The sequence below is a fragment of the Megalobrama amblycephala genome, linkage group LG18 (genome assembly GCF_018812025.1).
Source record: "Megalobrama amblycephala isolate DHTTF-2021 linkage group LG18, ASM1881202v1, whole genome shotgun sequence".
Taxonomy (NCBI): domain Eukaryota; kingdom Metazoa; phylum Chordata; class Actinopteri; order Cypriniformes; family Xenocyprididae; genus Megalobrama; species Megalobrama amblycephala.
The window spans coordinates 28,554,942-28,579,413 of NC_063061.1; the positions used below are offsets into that span (position 1 = coordinate 28,554,942).

The 24,472-nt window shown below is 34.1% G+C and overlaps 2 protein-coding genes across 2 annotated transcripts; both read left to right on the forward strand.

Moving 5' to 3' along the window:
* Positions 1 to 4,082: 4,082 nt before the first annotated feature.
* Positions 4,083 to 9,096, forward strand: cd8b (cd8 beta). Its single transcript, XM_048167350.1, has 6 exons — positions 4,083 to 4,365; positions 5,863 to 6,216; positions 7,020 to 7,112; positions 7,196 to 7,282; positions 7,561 to 7,594; positions 7,922 to 9,096. The coding sequence occupies exons 1-6, from the start codon at positions 4,320 to 4,322 to the stop codon at positions 7,938 to 7,940; spliced, it is 633 nt and encodes a 210-aa protein (XP_048023307.1). The 5' UTR covers positions 4,083 to 4,319; the 3' UTR covers positions 7,941 to 9,096.
* An 8,349-nt stretch (positions 9,097 to 17,445) lies between these two features.
* On the forward strand, positions 17,446 to 21,051 carry cd8a (CD8a molecule). Its single transcript, XM_048167325.1, has 6 exons — positions 17,446 to 17,594; positions 18,094 to 18,405; positions 18,800 to 18,883; positions 18,997 to 19,101; positions 19,747 to 19,786; positions 19,860 to 21,051. Exons 1-6 carry the CDS (start codon positions 17,522 to 17,524, stop codon positions 19,909 to 19,911), a joined length of 666 nt encoding a protein of 221 aa, XP_048023282.1. The 5' UTR covers positions 17,446 to 17,521; the 3' UTR covers positions 19,912 to 21,051.
* Positions 21,052 to 24,472: the final 3,421 nt, after the last annotated feature.

The window sequence follows — 24,472 nt, forward strand, 5'->3', positions numbered from 1 at the left end:
AGTTCTGCTTTAATTTTAGCATTTATTCTACCTTTCAAGTGTCATGGCAAAGCATGCTGGGAAATAGAAATCCCATCCCAGTTTCAGGAAAATTTAATTTTGTCTAAATTAAAAGAAACAAGTTCATAAAACTCAAAACAATGAAAAAATTCATAATACTTAAAATGTGTCAGTTTCGTGAACTCAAAAGAAAAAGAAAGTTCTAAATACTCATAAAAGTTCATTTGATTGAACTAATTTGATTTTACTATGTTTCTGCATAAGAGACTTCTTTCAAAAACATAAGAATCTTAACTATTCCAAACTTTTGACTGGTGGTGTACATGGAACGACGTGATTGTGAGTAAACGATGACAGAATTTTCATTTTTGTTTGAACTATCACTTTAAAGTCCGCGTGAACTGGAAGTTGCAAACGACTTTTCTCCAGTGTTGTGACGTATTTCCAAGTGAAATGGAATATTGAATAGAGTGCCTCAGGGATGACGCATTTTTGTAGGCAAAACCTGGAAGCGAGTTAGCATTTTTGGACTTCCGGTTCCAACGGCGTAAAGTCTATGGGTTTTTTGAATGGGTTTTTGCTAAATCGCCTGAAATAAGGTCTGTGGTTAACAAAGCCTCTAAATACTTTCACGTTTTGATCTATGACATAAAACACACCAGTTATAACCCACTTGTGATTTTTTAAACTTTTACTGTGTCTTAAAATCGGCGGTTGCTAACAAATTGCTAAAAGGGACTACTTCCTTTGGCGGGGACTTTAGACGTCATCATTAAAAACGGGACATTTGGACAACATTTCTCATGAAAAAGTGGATAAGTATTCATACACAGCGCAGATCATAATCAGTGAGCATGTTTTTAAATAGAGTTGTTTTCTAAATAAAGTTTGAGGACGCTTTGTGGTGACGACGTTGATCCGCGACCATGGTGTGCTGTAGTCCGTTTATAGCCTAATGTTAGCCTTTTATATCTGACGACTTTATTTAGGCTTCAAAATCTATAAATGTTGTGTTCAATTGTAAAGATTATCTTGACAGACAAAACGTGTAAGTGTCAAAACCCTTTGTTAAACACAGAGCTTATTTTCTGCGATTTTCCAAAAGTCTATGGGAAAAATGCATAGGCTTTCAACCGAGGGAACCCGTGCGCCGCTAACTTCCGGGTTGGCCTACAAAAACGCGTCATCCCTGGGGCACTCTATAGAGGGCAGAGTTTTACTTTAGCGCTCCTCCTCTCCATCTCTCGCTCATAGCAGACACACGGTTGCAGGGAGTGGTTTACGCGTTTTCAACCCAAGCCGTCAAACTGACATTATCAGAGAAGGAACGCCATTCCAGACCGGAAGTAACTTTTCAGATTTTGATTAAAGATTACCACAACAAAAAAAATTTTTTTCTGTGTTTTAACTTGCACGGATTAATTGTTCACCACAAGACTAGTAATATGCACTAACAAAGTAAATAGGGTCGATTTTGATTTCATGTGTACTTTAATTTGCATGTAGGATTTCTAATTCTAATGATTATGTGTTGATCTTCAAATGCACTTTAATGCATATTAAATTGTGGATCTAACACCTGTATCTTCTCACACAGTGTTTATACTTCAGAACTATGAACTTTTTTCCTAAGCATTTGTAACCGCAGAGTTGAAAGCCCTCCGTCGACACAAGCTCGTCGACAGTCGCATTGAAGCGTTCTCTCAAGCCCCCTGAGATCTCCTGTTTTCAAAGAATCGTGTGGTTCGGCTCCCTCTGTCTTTGTCGTACCCTCGACCTCCAAGGCATGTGCGTCTCCCACATCCTCCCCTCTTCACGACCCCTCCACGTCCCATGAGCCCCTTCAGCCCTCCTCACCAATGAACAAGATCTTAAACGCTTCAGCTCAAAACTCCCACACAAGCCCCCCTGAGCTTCAGGCTCCTGAGTCCCACACACTCAAAAACTTCATTAGTGCAGTTTATCTAGAACGTGGAGTGGAAAACGAGCACATTGGCTTGTTAAATGAGTTGAGAAATGTTGTGCTTGTGAAAAAAACCAACGGTTTGACTTTGTGGTTCAAATGTTTAGCTGTGAGTTAGGCCTTCGGTTTTGTTCTTCAGGTTGTTTAGTGTTACTGACGTGTAAATTTGGTATGCAATAATGACATAATGACCTAAATGTGTTCGCCAACCTAGAGGCCTTGGAATAAACTGTGATCTGCTCTATCGATATGTGATTGTAGTGTAAAAGTGTTTTTACATTATGAAAAAACAATACGCTCCAAGTTTCAACATTTAATTTGAGTAAGTTTAGCGATTTTTTTTTTTTTTGTTAGTTTAACCTAACTATTCATTCAACCAATATGACAAGATCAAGTACATACAATTCATCAAAAAATTTTATATTTTCATTACACTGTAAAAAAAAAAAAAAAAAAAGTTTTTTTCTTTTGTCAAATCATCTTAGAAAATTATGTGGTTCAGATAACATAATATTTTGAGTTTCTGTTGTTTGAACCAACCGTCTTCATTATATTAACTCAAATTTTTAAAGCAACCAGGTAACTCAATTTTTTTTTAAGTTAAACCAACAATTCTTTTTTACAGTGTATATAAAATATTACTTTATTTTTATCCATTTATCTCAAAGCATTCATAAAATAATAAGCATTTTCTTGATTTTCTTCTGTAAATAAATTCAAAGTAGTCAAAAAAGTGTAGGTTGTAAAAGAAGATGTAATGGCAATGCATTTGGGGGGAATAACATGACATTATAAACAAAAATTATCATAAACAAACAAAATTAATTTAATTATTTTCCCAAAAATGTATATGTACTCAAGGTGTGATTTGTTAAAAAAAACCAGAGGGGGAGATATTTGAATGAGAAAGTCATAATTATATTTGTAATATTTAATTGAATAATAATATATATTTATTATATACTAATAATTTAATATAATGTTTAGACAATGTAGAAATTCGATATAATTCCTTTAAAATGATTGTTAAAAATATGAAAAATAATTGTTTAAACGATTAACTAAATGCCATTTTTAACAATTAACTTGACTATATGTGTCCCCATGAGGTATTAAGATAAGCTGTCAAACGTTTTGAACACATTTAAGTCACCTATCCTGACAATTTTGTATTATTTCATTCCATCTTAGTCCAGGATAAATCATAGTGTCGCACACTTTTACTAGGCTGCTCAAAACAAAATCTATCACCAGACTGTCAGAAATGGGAAATGTAGGCTATGTAGTCTGCTCTATCAATACTTTGAGGTAAAACGTATTTAGTTTGCCACGCTGCAGTGTTGTTGGTTATATGTACTTTTCCAGTATTCATTAAGCATTTTTATAGGTTATTTGTTCATTAATCCAGCATTAGCAGTACGTTGAGTTGGATCTGTGATTAATTTCTGTCTAATCTGATATTCATCACAAGTGTTTTTTATATTATGTGTTTGTGTTAGATTTGACGCTGTTCCAGCTGTGGTGCTCTGTGGACAGATGCAGGTGTTTCTCAGGTCACACACCTGCGTTTGGGTTAAAGAGCATTTTAGGACATTTAGGGTTTGCGCATTCAGTTTCAGAGTAGAGAAGAAAGTCTTTTAACATTCACTGGAACTGCTCAAATAGAATGACCTGTGGGTTTTATCACATTTTTGTAAATGCGTGAGTTTTGGAGAAGTTGGAGATCATTTCAGTTATGAGTTCATATATATATACTTGCATGCTGTTTTGATTTTAACTACATCAGTTTAAAACCTCAAACTTCTCTAACAACGTGTCTGTTAAAAGTTACTTGAAGCACAAGAGTAAACGATCATCTAATTTTTCTCAGGATGTTTTTAAGTCAAAATAGATGTTATATCTTCAAAATGTGTTGAAATGACATACTATCACATTAAAGTTGACTATATATTTAAATGATCATCTCACTCCTAAAACCTTGTAAAAACTAAAATGCTAAATTCATTCTTTATTGCACTGACGAAATCAGCGTTGTCACGTCACACACTAAAAGATAATTGTGTACTTCAGAGCTTTTTAGTAAAACTTTTAATGTTTTTGCACGTTCAATAGTCGATAGTTCCTATTTTCTTGTTAACGAAACCTGAAATATGTGTTTTTCTGAAAAGGCTCCTGATTTTTCCTTGATGTTTCATATGTATGTGTGTTTCCTCTGACTCATTCTCTGATAGGCTGTCAGTAATTGGTTCATTGGCCCCACACACTGCAGGGCAGGCCCTCCTTTCAGTGTGACACATGAAGAACAGAAAGGAAAACACAGACACACAGTTGACAGCTCGCACACGGACACCCAAGGATGACCCTCTCTTGCATATGCAGTTACTTGTTCATGTGGATGGCAGGTAAGGAACTTTTCTTTCCATTGTTTTCAAGAGCGTCAAATTCTAATGTGACCAGACCTGAAACTTACAGCAAGTGCTACAAGTAAAATGAGCTTGGCGAAAGGAAGTCTGCACAAGTCAAAGATAATTGCTGACTGCCGTTATATATTTTATTTGAATACTGAAGTTGATTTTTTTGTGACATTCAGTAAAAGGTGGTATTCTTAAAGAATCTTTCAAAATAACATTGCGATGGCCTCAGTGGTTTGCTGTAGGCCCGAAGGTGTTTTGCATCCAAAGGCAATTTACAAAATTTCTTGCGTTTAAATATATTTGCATTTGATATATGGTTTGTATATTTTGCGCACACAATACTTAAATGTTTTTGATACTATATATAAAATAAAATTACACTTTATTTTGATGGTCCACTTTAGACATTCTACTAACTATAAGTAACACTGAAACTACATGTCAACGAAGTCTCATTAGAGTATTAGTAAACTATTAGGTTATGGTTAGTAAGTTGACATGTAGTTGCAAAGTTACTTAAAGTCAGCAGAATGTCTGTTGCATGACCATCAGAATAAAGTGTTAGCAGATATTAAGCAGACAGTATACTGATACTCTAATGAGAGGTAGTCGACATGTAATTGCAAAGTTACTTATTGTTAGTAGAGTGTCATCGAAATAAAGTGTAACCAAGCCAGCTAATCCACTATAACTGAGTCTCGCACGCTCATTTGCATCTAGTAAATGTCGAAAAAAGTCAGAGTTAACCAATAAATTGTTTGATTTAAATCTGATTTAAAAAAGACTTGCTTTCATGCTTTCGCACTACCGGCCTATTTTGGTTTTTGTACCAAACTGAATATTGATTTTTTTCCATTCTCTGATATATATTATCATGTTTTTTCTGTGCCCACATATGTGCAATTTTCCCCCAGGCACTGATAAGAGAGGAAAACTATTTTGCAAGAGGATATAGACAACATAAATTGCCTACCTAAGAGTTCTGTCTATTCAGGTTTCCATTCTTACATAACAAGGAAATTGACTAATGTGTTTCTAATCCTCTTATGGTCTACCGTAAAAATGACTTTTCAGTCTTTTCTTTTACTGTTTCTAATTCTATATTTAACCTTTGTGCTCTACTTTCTGAAAATGTCCTTTGAATAGGTTCCATCTAAGCTAAACTACAGAGTTAAACCTGAAAATCAAAATGTGCATAACGAACAAACCAGGACTTAAGTAATATGAGCTTAGCATTAGGAAGTCTGCAGAAGTCGACGAAAATTGATGACTGCCGTAATATATGTTATTCTGAATACTGAATTTGAATTTTGTGAAGTTTTGTAGAGATAGTATTCTTAAAGAATCTTTTAAAATAACATATATCAAAGTCCCATCCATGCACTTAAAATTGAATGTGGCTAAACTACATAGTTAAAGCTGAAACTGAAAATGTGCATAATGAACGAAGCAGGACTCATGATTTTTCCTTTGTTTCCCTTTAAGCGGTCATTCTGCCCTCCTTCCAAGCTACTTCGAATGTTTTATACCCCAAAATCAATGGCACGGAAAGTCTGTCCTGTGAATGTCCAGATCATGCCTGCCAGGAGGTGTTTTGGTACCGTTACCTTGAGAGTAGAAACGCTCTTGAGTTTCTCATGTATGTCAACAGCGCTGGCAGAGAGCAACATGGAGAGAACTTCGAAGTCTCTCGGTTCAAGGGCAGCGTGTCCTCGGGACAGAAGGTGGTGGTCTACAGCCTGCGCCTCCTGGGACTACAGGAACAAGATGCCGGCTTCTATTCCTGCATGTTTAAAACTAAATATATTGTTCCTGTTGGATATTACATAAAGCCTGGAGGTATGGGCAGTGCTCTCCTTCTCTATTTTGGTCTCCTACCCTGTTTTTTTTTTTTTTCTTGTCCGAACTTGAGTTTTCCTCTTTAATGGTGGTGTTGATGGTTCGTGAATGACCATTTTAGGCTAAAGAAAGTCAAGAAGACCAAATCAATGAAACTGAGATACTAAATGTTGGTTTACAGAGTCATCTTAGTAAAATCACACCTTGAGGTTTCCATCCCTGAAGTGAGGACATCTTCACCTGGTGTGAAGGTGGAGATGTTTCCAAAGTCTGTATTCTCTTTCATGGTGCTCTAAGAACATCTCAAGATCATGTAGCGTAAAATAAATGACTGATGGGAGATGTGGTAGGAGAGATTCAAACTTCAGTAAAGTGTTCGGAGATGCCGAGGTATTTGGCCTGAGAATCCCAGAGTTCCGTTTAAGACCTGTCTGGGATCTTCTGGTCTGGACAGTTCATGTTAGTTAGTTGGACACAATGCATTCAAATTTCATAGTTTTTGAGGGGGATATCAGAATTTTAATCTTTAATCTATTGCATTCATTTATGCTAGTTATTTAATTCAATTAAGATTGCTATGTGCAAACAACGTAGCTCTGAATCAAGGAAAAATGAATTTATTATTTTTAAGTTGTAGTAGAACCATCTTCATTTGTTTCTTGTCCATGTTATGAGGTCACTTTTGATCTTTATTTTCAGAATCATTACACTTAAAAGATCCAAAATTTCTCTTTTGAATCACTGTCCGCAATGGAGCAGATGCAGTCTGTTTTGTCTTGACGTTCTTTTTCTTTGTTCTCCAGTGAATCCTCCAACAGTTCAGCCACCAACAGTCAAGACCCAGAAGCCTGTGAAGAGGAATTGTAATTGCAAAACCCCAAGCTACTCACCTAAAGGTGCGGACAGAGGCTTGCTGTTAGATGCTGCTGATTTCTTGCTGTTTTATACTGTTTAGTTTGATTGGTTTCTTGTGTTGCAGGCTGTGAACATTCAGTGCTTTGGCCGGGAATTGGTTCTCTTTTGCTTTTGGCCATTACGCTTGCAGGCACACTTTACTACTTCAGTCGTGAGTACACACACACATACACACAGTGGTCAAAGAAAGAGCTTCACAACTTCAGTTTTGCCATGTGACATGCTTGTTTACTCTTGCATGCATTGTTTCAAATGCTCAGATGCTCCATGTAGATGTCCATTGGGAAAGTTTCTGAAGTACATCACAGTGCTTATAGTTCAGTTATTGTATAAAAGTGTAAAGAAATTCATTCAAATTTTGATTTTATATAAAATTTGTGTGAACGTCTCATTCATGTTTTCATTTTTTTTTTATCATTGAGACAACAGGTCTACCTAAGAAGTGCAGACATCGATTCACCAAGTAAGTTGAGAAGAGATTTCAGTGTGTTTTTTTTTTTTTTTTTTAAATCAAATCATTTATTTAAAGAATGTTATTTCTAGGATTAAAACATCCCTTAAATGATCAAAGATGAAAATAAGCAACTAAACGGGAGTGTTATAGTTGTGGGTTAATGTTGATTTGCGACACTCGCGCTCACATCAAAGCCCTTATATGTGTGTTTGCATTGGCTGTCTTGGTAGCCTTATTAGGCTCATTGAAATTTTGATAAACAAATAATTTGTTAGACTATTTCTGCCAATATCATGCATTTTTAAAAGAAAGTTTACTGTGCCATTTTCTCCACAGGACAAATCCGTCACGATGAGGTGGACAACAGACTTTTCATCTCCACAGTTTGATAAAACACATCACATACCTACACTTTATAATAAGGTTCCATTCGTTAATATTAGTTAACTACGTTAATTAACATGACCTGAAAATGAAATTCACTTCTGAAGCTTTTATTAAGATTAGTTAATTTCAATTTTTACTTATACATATACTTATACACTTATACACAACTCAAAAGTTGTCTTTGTTAATATTATTTCATGGACCTCAGCTGACATGAACTAACAATGAACAGTTTCTTTTTATTAACCTACGTTAACAAAAATGAATGAATACCATAATAAATGTCTTGCTCATGTTAGCTAATGCATTAACTAATGTTAACTAATGAGACATTATTGAAAAGTGTTACCAAAATGTCTTTTTCTTATATATTCCTGACTTACATGTTCTCTTATTTTTTGTTCATTTTTCAAGTGGTGGTTTTTTTTCTCTCCAAAGCAATTTTTTTTTTCACAATGGACCTGTTGAAGTCTATAAAACTAGTGTTTGTGAACAAAAATAAATGAAAATTCTGTCATCATTTACTTACCCATAAGTTGTTCCAAACCTGTAAAAATCTATTTGATCTGCTGAAGACAAAAGAAGATATTTTCAAGAATATGAGTAACAAAACAGTTGTGGGGCACCATTGACTTCCATAGTATGAAAAAGAATTCTATGGAAGTTATTTGTGCCCCACAAATATTTGGTTACAAGCATTCTTCAAAATATCTTCCTTTGTGTTCAGCAGAAGAAAGAAATTTGTAAAGGTTTGGAACAACTTGAGGGTGAACAAATGATGACAGAATTTTCATTTTTGGGTGAACTATCCCTTTAAATTTACTTACTAGTCTCATTGGACGTTAGTCAACCAACAGTCCACTTTATGAATTCGATTTATTGTCTGACTAGAGCTGAACGTACCACCAGGATTACTACAAAACTGAACTCACACTCAATCTGGACTAACCCACGTTTTTTATCAAGCCTGGTGTTTTGTTCTTGACAGCACAGCATGTTTAAATTGCATTTGAATGTACAGTTTTCTCATTTTTTAAATGCTTTAAATGTTATGCTCTTTAAATAGTTTGTATAAATCTTTGTTAAATTAAATCTCATGTTTTCTCTCGAATCAGTGTATTATTGAGTGTTTCTGCGGGTTATTTGTATGTGATGACACCTGTTTGTGTTGTAGGGGATTTATGGTGTCCCCCTGTCTTACATATCTGAGGGTGTGTTGGTTTATGCGTTTAGGCGTTAACAAGTTTCCCTCTCTGAGGGTGTGCGTTCCCTTTATGAAACTATACTGAATGATATTGCCCAGCATCTGATCGCAGAAAAGCTGATTAGCTTTTTTCTTATATATCAATTCAATACAATTGATAGGCTACCAAAATGCACATGTTGATGGTTAATGTGATGATACACTTCACCTGCGGTTACTCTGCAAAGACACCTGTGTGAACTTGAGGACTGTGACTTTACTTGTCCTCTAAAAAACACCAGTAAAAAGCTGGTAAATGAACAACAACTCAAATACAAGACAAATGTAACCTTTAAAATGAAAAGGACCATTTAAGGGGAAAACAAATACAATCAAAAATACATAAAAGGTCTGTATCAAATTTAAAAAAAAAAAAAAAAAAAAAATGTGGGTATGAGAGAAGCTGTGCTGCCATTCAGTTTGACTATGCAGCTGTTCTTCCTGATACTTTGAGGCAAATGAACAAACCTCTTCCTGTGCAAAAAGACAGAACATTATCTCTCTCGCATCGCTCGTTCAGCTTTGAGCTCCTCAGCGCTACACTAAAACAAAACCACCACAGAGAGACCACAGACCTTGCCGCATGGAGAGCGTCACAGGCACAGACTCAACACAAGACCTCCATTACATTGCTTTTACAGTTCAGACTGTAGAACTTCACAATGTTTTATCATTAGTTTATTCATTTTGTTGGGATTTCAATAATATAGATGCAGTACAACAAATGGCACTGGAAAATTTTTTTTTTTTTTTTTTTTTGGGAAAGGAAACATTTTTCTTCATTTTTTTCTTTATTGATTGTAGAAAAAACGTTAAACCAGGTTACATTAAAAATGTTAAAACAGAACACATTAAATTCATATACATCCAGCATTATTTATTTCAAAAGTGCACAAAACTACATTTGGCAATTGATTTATAAGAATAAGGTCATCTTTATTATACAGTTCTTTCAATCTACCTACGTTAAAGAAAAAGAAGACAAGCACTTTACTCAGAAAATATCAGGAATAAGATGTGAAAAATTTTTGTAAATTTGAAAATGAATATAGTACATGTACATGTAACTTACAATATGGTATTGTTCAGAAGAACAAAGAAGGAATTCTTATTCTTTGTTGTATCTTGATAACTTGTGATCTTCATCTTCGCTGAGCATCTGTACACAACGCATGATAGATTCTGACATGAAACACAGCCAATTTTATTTAAAGCCTTGGTATGAAAAAATACCCGTTATTATGTTACACTGTGTGCAAAATCTACAATTTTTAATGACCATGTGCGTTCATCTTTGTTTTGTGTCTCAAGTAGTCAGAATCCATTAAAAGAGACACAAGAGCAATTCCTCTGAAGGGTTGAAAATGATAAAATGATGATTTCTTAACCCTCAATGACAACAGTGAATACTTAATTTAAAAAGATCATATCAAAACGCAAAACTAGCTTCATTCACATCTAAAATATAATTACATAACTTATTTTATATACATAAATTCATTAATTTCAATAACAATAATAATATTGCATATATTATACTTTTGCAAATTGTATATGCTTTAGCGGTATATATTATGAACTGTAATTATTACAATATAAACCTTTAAATTATACAGTTTTGAACTTTAAAATAGACAGTAAACTAACTGCTGTCCCGTAAAACCGAAAATGTTGCTACCGTATTTTTTACGGTAAAGTTCTAGCAACCACAGCTGCTGGTTTTTAACTGTAAATTTTACAGGTATTTTTTTTTTACATCGTTTATATATATATATATATATATATATATATATATATCATCTGCTAAAACATATATCTAAAAGAGTATTATATTTAAAATATATATGCAATATTAACATTGAATATTAACAGATGCTTGTTTATGAGCTTAATATTACAAGCTTATAAACATGCATCTGTTAGTAAAATATAACTACAAAATATAAAATATCACACAACTTTATCCTATAGCAATCCATCACTTGATGAACGTTGTAAAAAACAAAAGATTATATCGGAGGACATTAAAAAAACCCAGTCACGAATGCATTTGTGAATATGTGTATAGAGTGCAGCTGGCGTTCAGAAACTATATTGGCAAAATAAATGCATTTCAATGTTTGTTTCCTGTTGTGTCTGTACACCTTTTACACCTGTAAACCTCTCTTTTAACATTAAATGATACAGTTAACATTGAAGTATCTGTTGATTCTGTAAACATTGTTTGAACCTTATGAGAAATTAAAACTGACCCCATAAAAAGCATCATATCAGTCACATTTGAAAAATGCACTTGTACATTGGATTGAACTTTATTTCACAGTACATGCACTTTCAATCTACTATAAGTACTGAGTAATGTAAGGTAACTACACGGGTTAAGGTTAGGTTTAGGGATAGGTACAGGGTTATTTACCCAGTTAATGTCATTGCTCCAAAAAGTACATGCGAAACTGTCCACCTATAAAATAAAATGCTACCGTACTTTGATAATGCTGTAGGTGTACAGCTTCGATTATATCTGCTAACTGGATTTTGATTAGAAAAACAAGTGGGTAACACTTTAGAATACTGTTCCATCATTAATTAATAAATACACCAGAACAAACACACTATTAACATTCTAGTTACAACAATTAACTAACAAGAAACTAGTAAGTAGTAGTGCTCAGTTAGTAAGTAATTGGTAAGTAATGCTAAGTTGAATGTGGTAGTTCACTATTAGCTAATCAGTAACTACGATTTTTTTTTTTTCATACCTCCCAGAGGACTACTAAGAACCACTATATACAGGTTCATAATTGATGTGAATAATGCATAATGCATAATTAATTCTAAAGTGAAGGCCATGGTAACCCACTAGAAATGACTCTAGTATTAACAACTCAGAAGGAATTTCTAATTACTTTATCAGCTTTTGAGGTTTTTGTGAGGTTTTGGATAGTAATGACTCAAGTGTTTCTACATCCATCTAAAGGAATTACCAATTATTTGGATCAGTAATGTGAAGATCATAGTAAAGACTCGAATCCATCAGAAGGAAATACTATCCAAAAACTTACAATGACTTCATGTTTTTCACTTTAGAGTACTGATCCAAATAAAGTCCTTCTGAAGGATTTGGTAACACTTGAGTCATGTTAGCACTTTATTTTACAGGCCTGTTCCACATGTACATACTATGTACTTATTATTACAATAACTGGGTTATAACCCTGACCCTACCCCTAAACCTAACCTTAACCCATGTAGTTACCTATTATTACAGTACATTCTTGTGTAAGTACATTGTAAGTGCACTTTAAGTACATGTAGTGTAAAATAACGTGCAACCTGAGTCATTTCTAGTGGGTTACCATTACCTTCACTTTAGAATGAATTATACATTATTCACATTAATTTTGAACCTGTATATAGTAGTTTTTAGTAGTTGTCTGTGAGGTATGAAAAAATATTGATTAGCTACATTTATCTATCAAAATACTAATTTGTAAATCAGAATTTCTTGTTACTAGAGTGTTAATATTGTGTTACATATTTGTTCCTGTGTAGTTATTTATTAATGACAGAACAGTACTCTAAAGTATACCAAAAAGTGGATTTAGAAATGACTATTATTCAGCACTGGTCACAACTGAACATGAAGGTATAAAAACATCACGAAGAAACCAAAACTACTTACATCAGGCTGTGATCTGTTGTCACTAATCCCTCCCTCTGAGCTTCACATTAATGGATACAGTGTTTGAATCACTGCTCTCTCTGAAGAGAGTCCTAATGCTGCCATTACTGCAGTGACTGAAAGTCTGTTTTTACTGATCGCTCTCTGAGGTGGGCTGCTGTCTTACTGCATCTAATATTTCTCAGTTGTGGTGTGCGTGAGGATGAGTTGGCCCTGTTTCTCCAAGGAATCCCCAGGTAAGCCCCATCCCCCTCATCCTCACCTCCATCTCTGGGCTGTGTTTTGGGTCTGAGACCCACGTCTCTGAAATCAGGTTCTTTTGGTGAGTCAGACAGGGATCCCCATGCAAGAAATCAGTGGATGATGAGAAATTACCCAAACTGAGAAAGTGACTCAAAAGTACATGGGGGGCCATGGAAACTGAGGGTGGACCGCCTGTCATAAACTGTCTCTCCGTTTGACTGGAGGTCTTCCTGAACACCCACCTGCACGATATGAAAAACAGAATCTCCCCTTTTATGATAGGTCAACGCTGTATGTGAGAAAGTCATAAGGTCCCTGCCTTTGTTTTTGACTACAAAAAAGAGGTGTTAAAATGTGTTTTTCTTTATTTTTAGTGTTTAATATGTTTTCTGTAATCAGTACTGTATCATCATTAGGTCAGCTCAGCATACAGTCAAACTCATTTTTATTTTTTATTTATCAGTCAAGTAAATATATTAAAGCACCTTCGCAGGTGATTTCGCAGTAAATGTGAGAGGTCAAAATTTATTTATTTATTAATATATATATTTTTTTTAAACATTTGAATTATATAATTATTTATTAATATTTTAATTTAATTAAATAATATTTTAATTAGGTTTTTTTTGCAGTTGTTGTTTGTAATTGTATTATTATTATTATTATTATTATTAATCTCTAATTTGATTCATTTATATATGATATAAATATCTAGACGACTTTAATGTTGCAAACTCACATTTCCACTATCCAGTGAACAACAACAACAACAATAATACTTTATATGTAATACTTACGTTTAATAAAATAACAATAATTATTATTATTTTGTTGCATTTGTTTTTGTAATTGTATAATTCCTATTTAAAGCCTATTTTTTTTAACTGTGATTTGTTTTTTAATAGAATTTGTACACCTTACAGGGTGTTTTTGTTTTTGTTGCTATTGTCGTAAACTCATATTTCCACCATCCAATGAATATTGCGTTAATTTCCAGGCGACGTAAATACATTACGTCAGACCGTGTTGCGACATAAGGAAGAAAGGGGGCGCTGTTGCTAGTGATGTAACCGTGTGGGCAGCATCCTCACCACCTCACATTATTTGGAGAGTTGCTGTACGCCTACAGAACAAAGGTGGTCTGAAGCTGTCACACAAAGCGATGAACATCTTTCCACTCTTATTGGAAACGCTATATTTTGATACCGTCGTGACGTCAGGTGATACTGCAGACCTCTTTCCGAGATAAGTGCACAAACACACTTTTCAAGCTAAACATTTCACAAAATGAAGATTTGAAATCACAAACTGTCTCAAAATGAGGACAAAAAGTGTCTTTTTTCGTTCTGGTCCTCAAATGTTCGAGGAACATGTTGACAGATGACGTAATGAACTAGGCTAACGTTACATGTGGTTACTATTAGGACAACTGAGGGAAAACTGACTTAATACCTCCACTATCCACCTTCACACCAAATTGATTCAAAATAATTGCAAAAAATGGTTCAAAAAAGCAGTTGTGGATAGTAAAGAAGCATTTTCGTTACTGTACTTAAGTAGCTACATTTTTCGGTAACACTTTAGAATAATGTTCCGTCATTAATAAGTAACTAAGCAGGAAGTAATGCAGTACTAATGAGTTGTACTACATTAACCCTTCAGCTACTACTATTAAGTAGGCCTAATATAGAAACAAGCTTAACTAATCAGTAAGTAATATCAAATTTAGTACTAAGATAGTTCCTTATTAGCTAATCAATAATTAGAGAATGAGATTGGCATCATTAAGAACTAATAGGTAACTATGACAAATTATAAAGAATTACTAATTAATACTAATCACAACATTATAGTGTCTGAGATGTAAGCAATTGTCTTTTTTTTACTCTCAACGTGGTCATAAAATGCATCATTAATTACTCAAGTGTTACCTAGTCACTATGCAGGAACTACTAGTGATCAGGACCATTATTTTTCATAGTTCTTGCATAGTTACTGCGTAACACTTGAGTAATTAATGGTGCATTTTATGACTATATTCCGAGTAAAACCGATGACTGATTATGTCTCAGACACACGATAATGTTAGTTAATAGTTATTAATGATGGTAATCTCATTAGGTAATTATTGATTAGCTAATAAGGAACTCTAAACTAATAGCTAATAAGGAACTTCTAAATTTGATATTACTTACTGATTAGTTAAGCTTGTTTCTACATTAGTTAATAGAAGTAGCTGAAGGGTTAATGTAGTACTACTCAGTCCTGCATTACTTCCTACATAGTTACTTATTAATGACGGACCATTATTCTAAAGTGTTACCCATTTTTCAAGTAGGTTGACTAGTGTGACTATATAAACATGGTTCATCGATCAGTATTAGCCTACTTTTTACCTTTAATAATTAAGTAGGCTACATTAAAGGATTAGTTCAGTTTCAAATAAAAATTTCCTGATAATTTACTCACCCCCATGTCATCCAAGATGTCCATGTCCTTCTTTCTTCAGTCGAAAAGAAATTAAGGTTTTTGATGAAAACATTCCAGGATTTTTCTCCATATAGTGGACTTCAATGGAGCCCAAACGGTTGAAGGTCAAAATTACAGTTTACAAGGATCCCAGACAAGAAATAAGGGTCTTATCTAGAGAAACCATCGCTCATTTTCTAAAAAAAAAATGTAAAAAATTATCCGTTTTAACCATAAATGCTCATCTTGAACTAGCTCTCTTCTTCTTCTAGTGTATTACTGCCCTCCAAAGGTCAAAGTTTGAACTAAATTGTCATATACAATATGCTAGTGCAAGTATATAACAATTAGTTCAAACTTTGACCTGTGGAGGGCAGTAATACACTTAGCAGTGTCTACACTGCCAGAATTCTAATAGAGAAGAAGAAGAGAGCTAGTTCAAGATGAGCATTTATTGTTAAAACTTATATAATTTTTTTTTTTTTTAGTAAATGAGCGATGGTTTCTCTAGATAAGACCCTTATTCCTCGTCTGGTATTGTTTAAAGCACTTTGAAGCTGCACTGAAACTGTAATTTTGACCTTCAACCGTTTGGGCTCCATTGAAGTCCACTATAAGGAGAAAAATCCTGGAAAGTTTTCATCAAAAACCTTAATTTCTTTTCTGAAGAAAGAAAGACATGAACATCTTGGATGACATGGGGGTGAGTAAATTATAAGGAAATTTTAATTTGAAAGTGAACTAATCCTTTAACAATCAACTACTTGTAAATTGAAAATGAGTAGCCCTACTAATACTTTTACTGGAGTAACATTTTATTATGGTAGGCCTATCTCTATCTCTAGGGCATCCTACTTTTACTCAAGTGTTAGTGAATGAAAGTGAAAACAACAAAAAAATGTGAGAATATTCACTTCATTTAGTTGTGCATAAATAGATCTTAAAAACGTACACGAACAAAAACATTCCATGCACATATGTACTAGCCTTTGCACACCCTAACGCTACATTTTCAAAGCTGACTGAATGTTAGGGGTCCAAGTTGCCCACCGAAGTTACTTGAACAGCCCCACTCAGAGCGTGTCACATGCGGTTTCACACGCCATCAAAGAGCTGCGCGCGCCGGTGCATGGGCTCGTGCTGCGCTGCTAGTGCACAGACCCCCTTCAGGTGCACGCTGAGAGGATGCTGCACCACTGCAGTGACAATACGTCAAGCCACTTAAAAAACAACCACCTGTTTTATAAACCAAATTTTAACAATGATCCACATTGATACAGTGTTTTACAGAGAAATTTTCTTCATAAAATACTCTTGACATAAATCATGCAATCAGATTCAGATGATGAGAACTTCATCCTTACTTGACCTACATGGTATACTGTTTTAATGCACAATTGCAATTTCAAATAGGCTATTTTCATTCATTGCATTTCATATTTTTGCTGTTTCTTGTATTTTATGGTTCCCGTAATTGTTTTACAGTTTAAATTGTGATTAATACCTTATAAGCTGTTAAATGACCCCATTGTGACAACTTAAAGTGTGACAACATCCCACAATAGCTTCTATTTTTATATATGTGCATCTAAACAGAAATTGTTTTTCAAAAATAGATGTATTCACTGGAGTACAAAGTGTGATAACTATCCTTGATCTCTCCTAAGACAAGATTCTAACTAAAATGAGGTGAAAAAATGACAAATTAACCTTATTTTATTTAAAAATTAACCTTATTTAAAATACAAAATGACACAATTTGTAGCAACAAAACAAACAGTACATTTATTTTCTTTAGTGCAGTTTTGCAGAACAGCTGAAAACCAAGACAGTGAGGGTTTGGGAGGGGCAGACAAGGAAATTTAGTTTCATCCTTTCAGTAGTTTTGTTCCTGTCGTTAAAGAAGAACTGAATGTCTGCGCTGAAAATTGAAAAAATGTATCAAATATACATCGGATTTTGTGTGAGTTTGTCACTCTTCTTTGGTGAGTTGAACATTTTCTCTTATATCATATTGCAATTACATTAAAGGATTTTTATGAAAGGTATGAAAGTGTACAGGATTGACAGTTTACGATTATTTTGAATAACGACTCACATGGATAAAGTAGGCTAAATGTTTGCATGTTGTTTTTATACAGCCATTAGACAATCATTTAAATGGTATATATATATATATATATATATATATATATATATATATATATATAATTTAATATTTAGCCTAACTACCTCAGGACAGAAACAGCATGGAAATGATTATATATATTTGTATTAGCATGGTTAAAAGTATAAATGTACACGTTGCTTTTAGTTAATTCAGTGGTAAAATAAGTTCATTCTATTTTCACACCGCTGAATGTAGAGGAATTCAGTTGCACATGACTTTTAATGTGATCAATAAAACATTTCTGTTTAAATCAGTTTCAGATGGTATTGGTTCACACAAGGATTCTTAATGTAAAAACATTTCTTTGTCTCCAGGAGTCTCTGCACGGATCTATAAAGAGGGAGAGAAGATAGAAATTCACTGCGACCCTAAACCGTCCGGCACCTTGACGTTCTGGTTTCGAATAAACAGTAAAGGCGCAGACTATTTATTCACTGTTAGAAATGCAGATGTAAAGGATAAAAGCTCAAGTTTGGAACAATTCACTATCAACAACAACAATGGTAAGGTACGCTTGGACATTAAGGCGTTCAAGAAAAAGACAGACAGTGGCGTTTACACCTGCGCATCCATGAACAGCAATAAACTCTTCTTTGGAGAGATGACTGAAGTTGAAGGAGAACCAGGTGGGCATCTGACTGTTTATTTTTATAATTTAATTTATTTTGCAAAAGAGTCATGTGATTTGAGCACTGCAAAACAAATTTTCTTTAGCAGCATTTTGTTCTTGGTTTCCAGTAAAAAACCTAAACATCCTTAAAACAAGATACATATTTTAGAAGCAAAACTAAATATATTAATCCTTTGTTTTGATTGTAATTTGTCTTGAATTACTTTTATTTTTGTTACCTCATTGACAAATTCATTTGTCTTGTTTTTAACATAAATTTGACCACAACAAAAACAAAAAAGTTAGGTTTATGCTTAAAATTCAAAAAATTGCCAGTGGGGTAGTAAAAATATAAAATTACATTGAAAAATAATGTCATTGGACCATATTTGCTAATATCTCTGTTTCAGATCCAACAACCAAACCTCCAAAAATTGTTACAACAAAGCCGCTCCCAGTGACTGCTACAACAAAATCGTGTTTGTGCAAAAAAGGTTTGTTGTGCTATATATATATATAATTACACACTGGCAGAGCTAACAGTAGCTGAAAAATAAATCTTTGTATTATAATACAGCATTGTAAAAGGAAGTGTATTTGTTCATAGAGCTGAAGCCCCGTTTCATCTGTGAGATTTGGATATTGTCGTCTCTGGCCGCTGGCTGTGCTCTTCTCCTCATTCTGCTGATCGTCACAATTTTGTACTGCAACCGTAAGTCAAATCCACACCTTTTAAATCTTGCCAAGTGCAGTAGATGATGTTCTTATTTATTTTTAAATGGTTTAAAAGTTTTGGAACATATAAGCTATTGCACATAGTTACTGCTTGACTTGAGCACAGACGTTTAAAACTTATACACAATTATACTAATCATACATGTGCAAAATCTATTTTTTTCAGTGTGAAAAACAATAATGCATGCATGCAAATGATTTTCAATACTCCTACACAATTATTTGGAGAATATGTCAGAACAATTAAACTATTCTTAATCTTCAAACACACAAACAAAGATGTAATTACACTTAAAATAAGTTAGATTTTAATAGGCTACATCTTACCTTGAATAGAGAGCACAGGTCTCATTTTAAAGGTGCGATCCTAAATTCTAAACCAATGAGGAAGAGGTCTGATCATTTGACTGAGCCCCACATGGGAGGACACTAATTTAATTTTAGATTTACGCATTTGCATATTTCATATGTTTTAAATTTATGCTCATGTTCATAAAAACATACAGACGGATTAGGTTTTGGCAAGCTTAGTTTTTTTTTTTAATAAATCCTGCTGAAGAATTTATTGCAATTTTTTTTTAGTTAAAAAAATCTTTTTGTAAAATGTTTTGTTCTTCTCCAGGTTTAAGAACAAGACGGTGTCCCCACCATTACAAAAGACAGTAAGTCACAGTCACACAAATTGCCATTAATACAATACAGTTTCTGTTCAACATCTTAATTTGTCATTTTCAGACCTCAACCCAGACATGCTGGCCATGCGAAACTGCCCAACAACCACTTCTAGCTCCAGTAAAGAAGCCGGAAAGTTTTCGTTGGATACGTTTTCGTCTCAACAAGTACATTTAAAAGCGATTTCCTCCTTCAGGATTATTCAGTCCGTAGAACATTAAATCTTAAGCTTCCAAAATGAAAATGTTCAAAACATTAAGATTTCTGTTTCTGTGAATTTATATGATTTTTATAGTTCTTTTTGTATCTGTTACTGTTACATCTAATACACCGACAATAATCAGATCTTTTCTTTATGTGGTTTTTGATAATCTTAATCTGTTCCTGGTGAAATATTTTATGTTTTGCTTCAATGTAGGTTTATTAATTACAGCTTATTTTGGCTTAATTTGATGTCAAAAATGACCATAAATGCATTTGCAGCAAGTGTAGCTTTAAAGTTCAAAGTTGTATAATTGTAAAGTTTAAAAGAGATTTCTGCCATCTGCTGGCTGTTAGTGATATGAAGAACCTCAGATCAGTGGCATACATTATGTGCTGAGCTTCTCAGAACAAACTGCTTTCCTGCTGATGTCTGTTTCTACAACATTGAATTGTAAATAAACTAAATTCAATTGAAGAAAAAGGCTCTTGGATAAAGTAATAGGCCAATATCATGCATCCATAGTGACATGAAGAATTTAAAATAACCAATTTCATTATAAATAACCCATAGGTGACAACAAAAACCGTCAATGGTCACATGCCAAAGAATAAAGTAAATTGAAAATCCTGGGGTATATACACCCATTAAACTGTTTATTTTATTTCAGTAGGCCTATGTACTTTTTAATCTTCCAGAAATCCTTAATGAATGTGTAAATACATTGCAGGCTTGATCAATCTAAATAAAGATGGACTAATCAGTTATCATTAGGGTGTAACGGTACACAAAACTCACGGTTCGGTACGTACCTTTTTGAAGTCACGGTTTTGAAGTCACGGTTGGGTATGGTTTTCGATACAGCAGGTGGGGAGAAAACTAAACATTTTTTTTAATTATTATTAAACAATGGTTTACCGAACAAATTGTGTTTTTGTCTTTAAATATATTAAATTAAATTATAACTAAAAGTTTCTTAAGGATAAAAAAATTATCTCTGCTAGTGCAATAAACTATGTAGGGAGCCCTTACTTGAACATTATGCTACTATAATATTACAGGTTAACAACTGAGCCCAAACTATTAACCAAAATTCAATTGCTTGAAATTTTTAGATAAAATAATCAACACTCAAATAACAAATTGTATGCAAACATGTAAGCTGCACCTAAGGCAGTTTTTGCATTAACTTCTAAATATTTTTACTCCAATTCGTTGTTGAAATATTATCATTTCCACACAGTGGCTGTCATTTTAATGACAGATTTATATAAACACACTGTAAAAAAAATCCCAGTAAAATTTACGGTAAAAAAACGGCAGCTGTGGTTGCCAGAACTTTACCGTAAAAAATACAGTAGCAACGTAAAACAAAATCTGTTAAATTTACGGTAAAATAACGTATTTCATTAACTGATATAATGTTAATTTACCAACCTAATGAAGTACTAGTCTGTTTTGTACCTTTATAATACACTGACAGTCACCAAACACAGTGGTGATAAGAGTCACATGATGAATCAAAGTTCATCACGAGCAGATTTTCCACAAGCTGAGGAGGACAACACTAATATATAGAAGGTGCACACAGTGTCATTCACACACACACTAAACACCATCATGGTAACATGCATGAAATTTTAAAAATGCAATAAACTTTAATTTAACAACATTAGATGTAACATAAAACCCTAATGTACATAACTGATTAGAAAAACTAAGAAGAAACAGAGTTATTTCAACGAAAATATATCAAATGTGAAGTGTCACGCAGGGAATTGTGGGAATGTCAATTTACGGTTTTTCACTGTAAATTTTACAATGAATTGTTATTTTTCACTTCCAAAAACTGTGAATTTAAGGTATTTTACCGTAAAATTACATTAAATGTACCGCTAGATCTATTACAGTTATTCACTGTATATAGTACGGGAACTTTCTGTAAACCAATTGACAGTTTTTCACCGCAGCATTTTTACAGTCTTTTACTGTTAAAATCACGGTCATTAAATGCATGCATTAAATAATCAAGATATCACTAAAAGGTTAAGTAAAATAAAATGAATATATAGGCTAATACAGTGCTTATATTAAGCGAAAGAGTTCATTTCTCTAGCGAACTAACAAACTGACTGTGGACACTAAATAGCCAAGCTGTTTTATTGACGTCTTTCCGCCGTTGAAACACCGATTAGGCGATTACACAAGATATTATACATTTCAGTAAGTTGTTCTGTATCTTTCAACATACCCTCAGATGTTCTTTCATGTTTATTCTGTAACTAGTATTAGAGGAAGAGATAATCGCGTTCGCTCGCGCTCCGAGCTCGCGCTGCCGGTTGAACTGAGGCGCCTGTACGGTGATCTGTCACGCTGCGTTAAAGAGCGTCAAAAGGGCACTTTCTGTTTGAATTTCGTGATTTCGTGGACAGAATTTGAAGGATGACCAGTGGCGTAACTTTGTTTTAAAAAGTGGGTGGGACAGGAATGTGTAGGTGGGGGGTTATTGTAATTGTATTATTACAAAAATAATAATATGATATTAAAATTAATATGATAGTTTCTTCCTTACATCTGCTATAATACAATGTCTCGAGAGTATGTATATTAGTTAATAAATACGTGGATCCGCAATTGATAATAGATTGTCCTGATGGACTGGAGGCATTATTTTCGTTTAGCGTGCAAGAGATTCTGGGTTCGAATCCAACCATGTATGATTTTTTTTTTTTTCTCTCATTAAAACCAAAGATGTTCGTCAGTGATTGTATATCAAGAGCAGGGACACGTTTATTTGTGTTTTGTTTTGTGATTAAACGTAACGAATAGAGAGTCTCTGCAACAGTTAAGCGATAAATTGAAGCGCTCGTCGTGTGAACACTGCGCAATGTGCACGAGCGCTAAGAGAACACTGTTGCGCCTCTGATAACAGCGACAACAAGCACTCAACATGATTTCAAAAACAACACATCCCAGCGCCAGATCGCCTATTATTAACTCAAATTGATAATCAACTAGAGGTGTTTCTTTTGTATTAGATATCCGCGAGATGTTTCAAAAAGTGGTGGGGACATGTCCCACCCGTCCCACCCGCAAATTACGCCTATGAGGATGACACTTCGTTTCTTATCAAAAGTAACAAAATGCAGAGCTTATTGCGATTAATGGTGGTTAGGCTACAATGTTGCAATGTAATGCTTCGGTACACATGTGCACCGAACCGAAAGCACGAAACGGTTCGGTGCGAATACGTGTACCCTTACACCCCTAGTTATCATGGTCTAAAATTATGATTTTAATCTAGCCTATTACTACATTCTTTGTAAACAACAATGTCAGAGTCCTTATCTTTAGTACATACCCAGACAGCAACATAGTGTGGCCCAGATCCGGCCCACTGCCAACATCTGGTAGCCTACATGTGCATTACACGCGGACCAGATGTGGGCCAGATCCGGGCCGACACTATGTTGCTGTCAGGGTATTTATTTGCAGATTTTTAGAAACAAAACTTCAAAACTTTTGAAAGATTTTAAAAACAAAATCTAAAAAAATGGTTGTATTGGTTTTTTTAATCTCTTGAAAATACCTGACACAATGTCTTTAAACACTCTAGGAAGACCTGTCTGGATCTGTTCACCATTTTACGAGCAGAAAGAAACTTAATTTTTGGAAGACACTGCTTAGTTTAAAGGTCGTATTTCAGTTTCTGTCATGAGAACGCTATTTACACATTTGAAAGCATTTGATGTTAAGCAAAACGGTAATGTTGCGGTAGCCCTTAAACCAACACAACTGAGTTAAAGTGAAAGCGAAAGACTTTTACCGCATGTAATGCAACACCTGTGAACTTATTAGTGGTTTTGAAAAATAAGTGTAAACCTTGAGCTTAAGCTAAGCAACTTCGTAAATAAAATAATAATAATAATAAGTATCATAGCAACAGGAAGATGTCCGAGGTGAATAGGCCTCAAGGTCCAAGCGTGAGCTCCTTTTAATGGTTTCACAGACGAGACTTAAGCTAGTCCTAGACTAAAATGCATGTTTTAACTGAAATCAACTTGTTTTGTCTCAAGATGCACACCAATAATTTTTTTTTTTTTTTTCTAAGGCACATTTATAAAAACCACTTAAATATCCAAATTGAACTAATGCCTAATCCTGGCTTAATCTAAGCCCTGTCTGTGAAACCAGGCTCATAAGTCTGTATGTCTATCTATCTATCTATCTATCTATAGTTGTTGAAGTAAATTTCATGTGTTTTTACAATTAAAAAAACCTTATTTTTATACCATTTTTACAAAATGATGTTTTATTAACAAAGTTTATGAGGAACACATTCAAATGATCTAACCAATCAGCATGAGAGAAGGCCTACGTAGCCGACTCGCCGTTCCCCTCTGCCACCCCAACTGTATAACCACTAGATGGAGTTAAGATCCATTTTTGTTGTTGCTACAGACTACGTTTATAA

Bases quoted from the DNA above. Each gene is read 5' to 3' on its own strand.
- cd8b (XM_048167350.1), top strand. From the start codon at position 4,320: ATGACCCTCTCTTGCATATGCAGTTACTTGTTCATGTGGATGGCAG. The intron at 4,366-5,862 runs GTAAGGAACTTT...TTTCCCTTTAAG, and splicing joins CTTGTTCATGTGGATGGCAG to CGGTCATTCTGCCCTCCTTC. The intron at 6,217-7,019 runs GTATGGGCAGTG...TTTGTTCTCCAG, and splicing joins ATATTACATAAAGCCTGGAG to TGAATCCTCCAACAGTTCAG.
- cd8a (XM_048167325.1), top strand. From the start codon at position 17,522: ATGTCTGCGCTGAAAATTGAAAAAATGTATCAAATATACATCGGATTT. The intron at 17,595-18,093 runs GTGAGTTGAACA...CTTTGTCTCCAG, and splicing joins GAGTTTGTCACTCTTCTTTG to GAGTCTCTGCACGGATCTAT. The intron at 19,787-19,859 runs GTAAGTCACAGT...TGTCATTTTCAG, and splicing joins CCCCACCATTACAAAAGACA to ACCTCAACCCAGACATGCTG.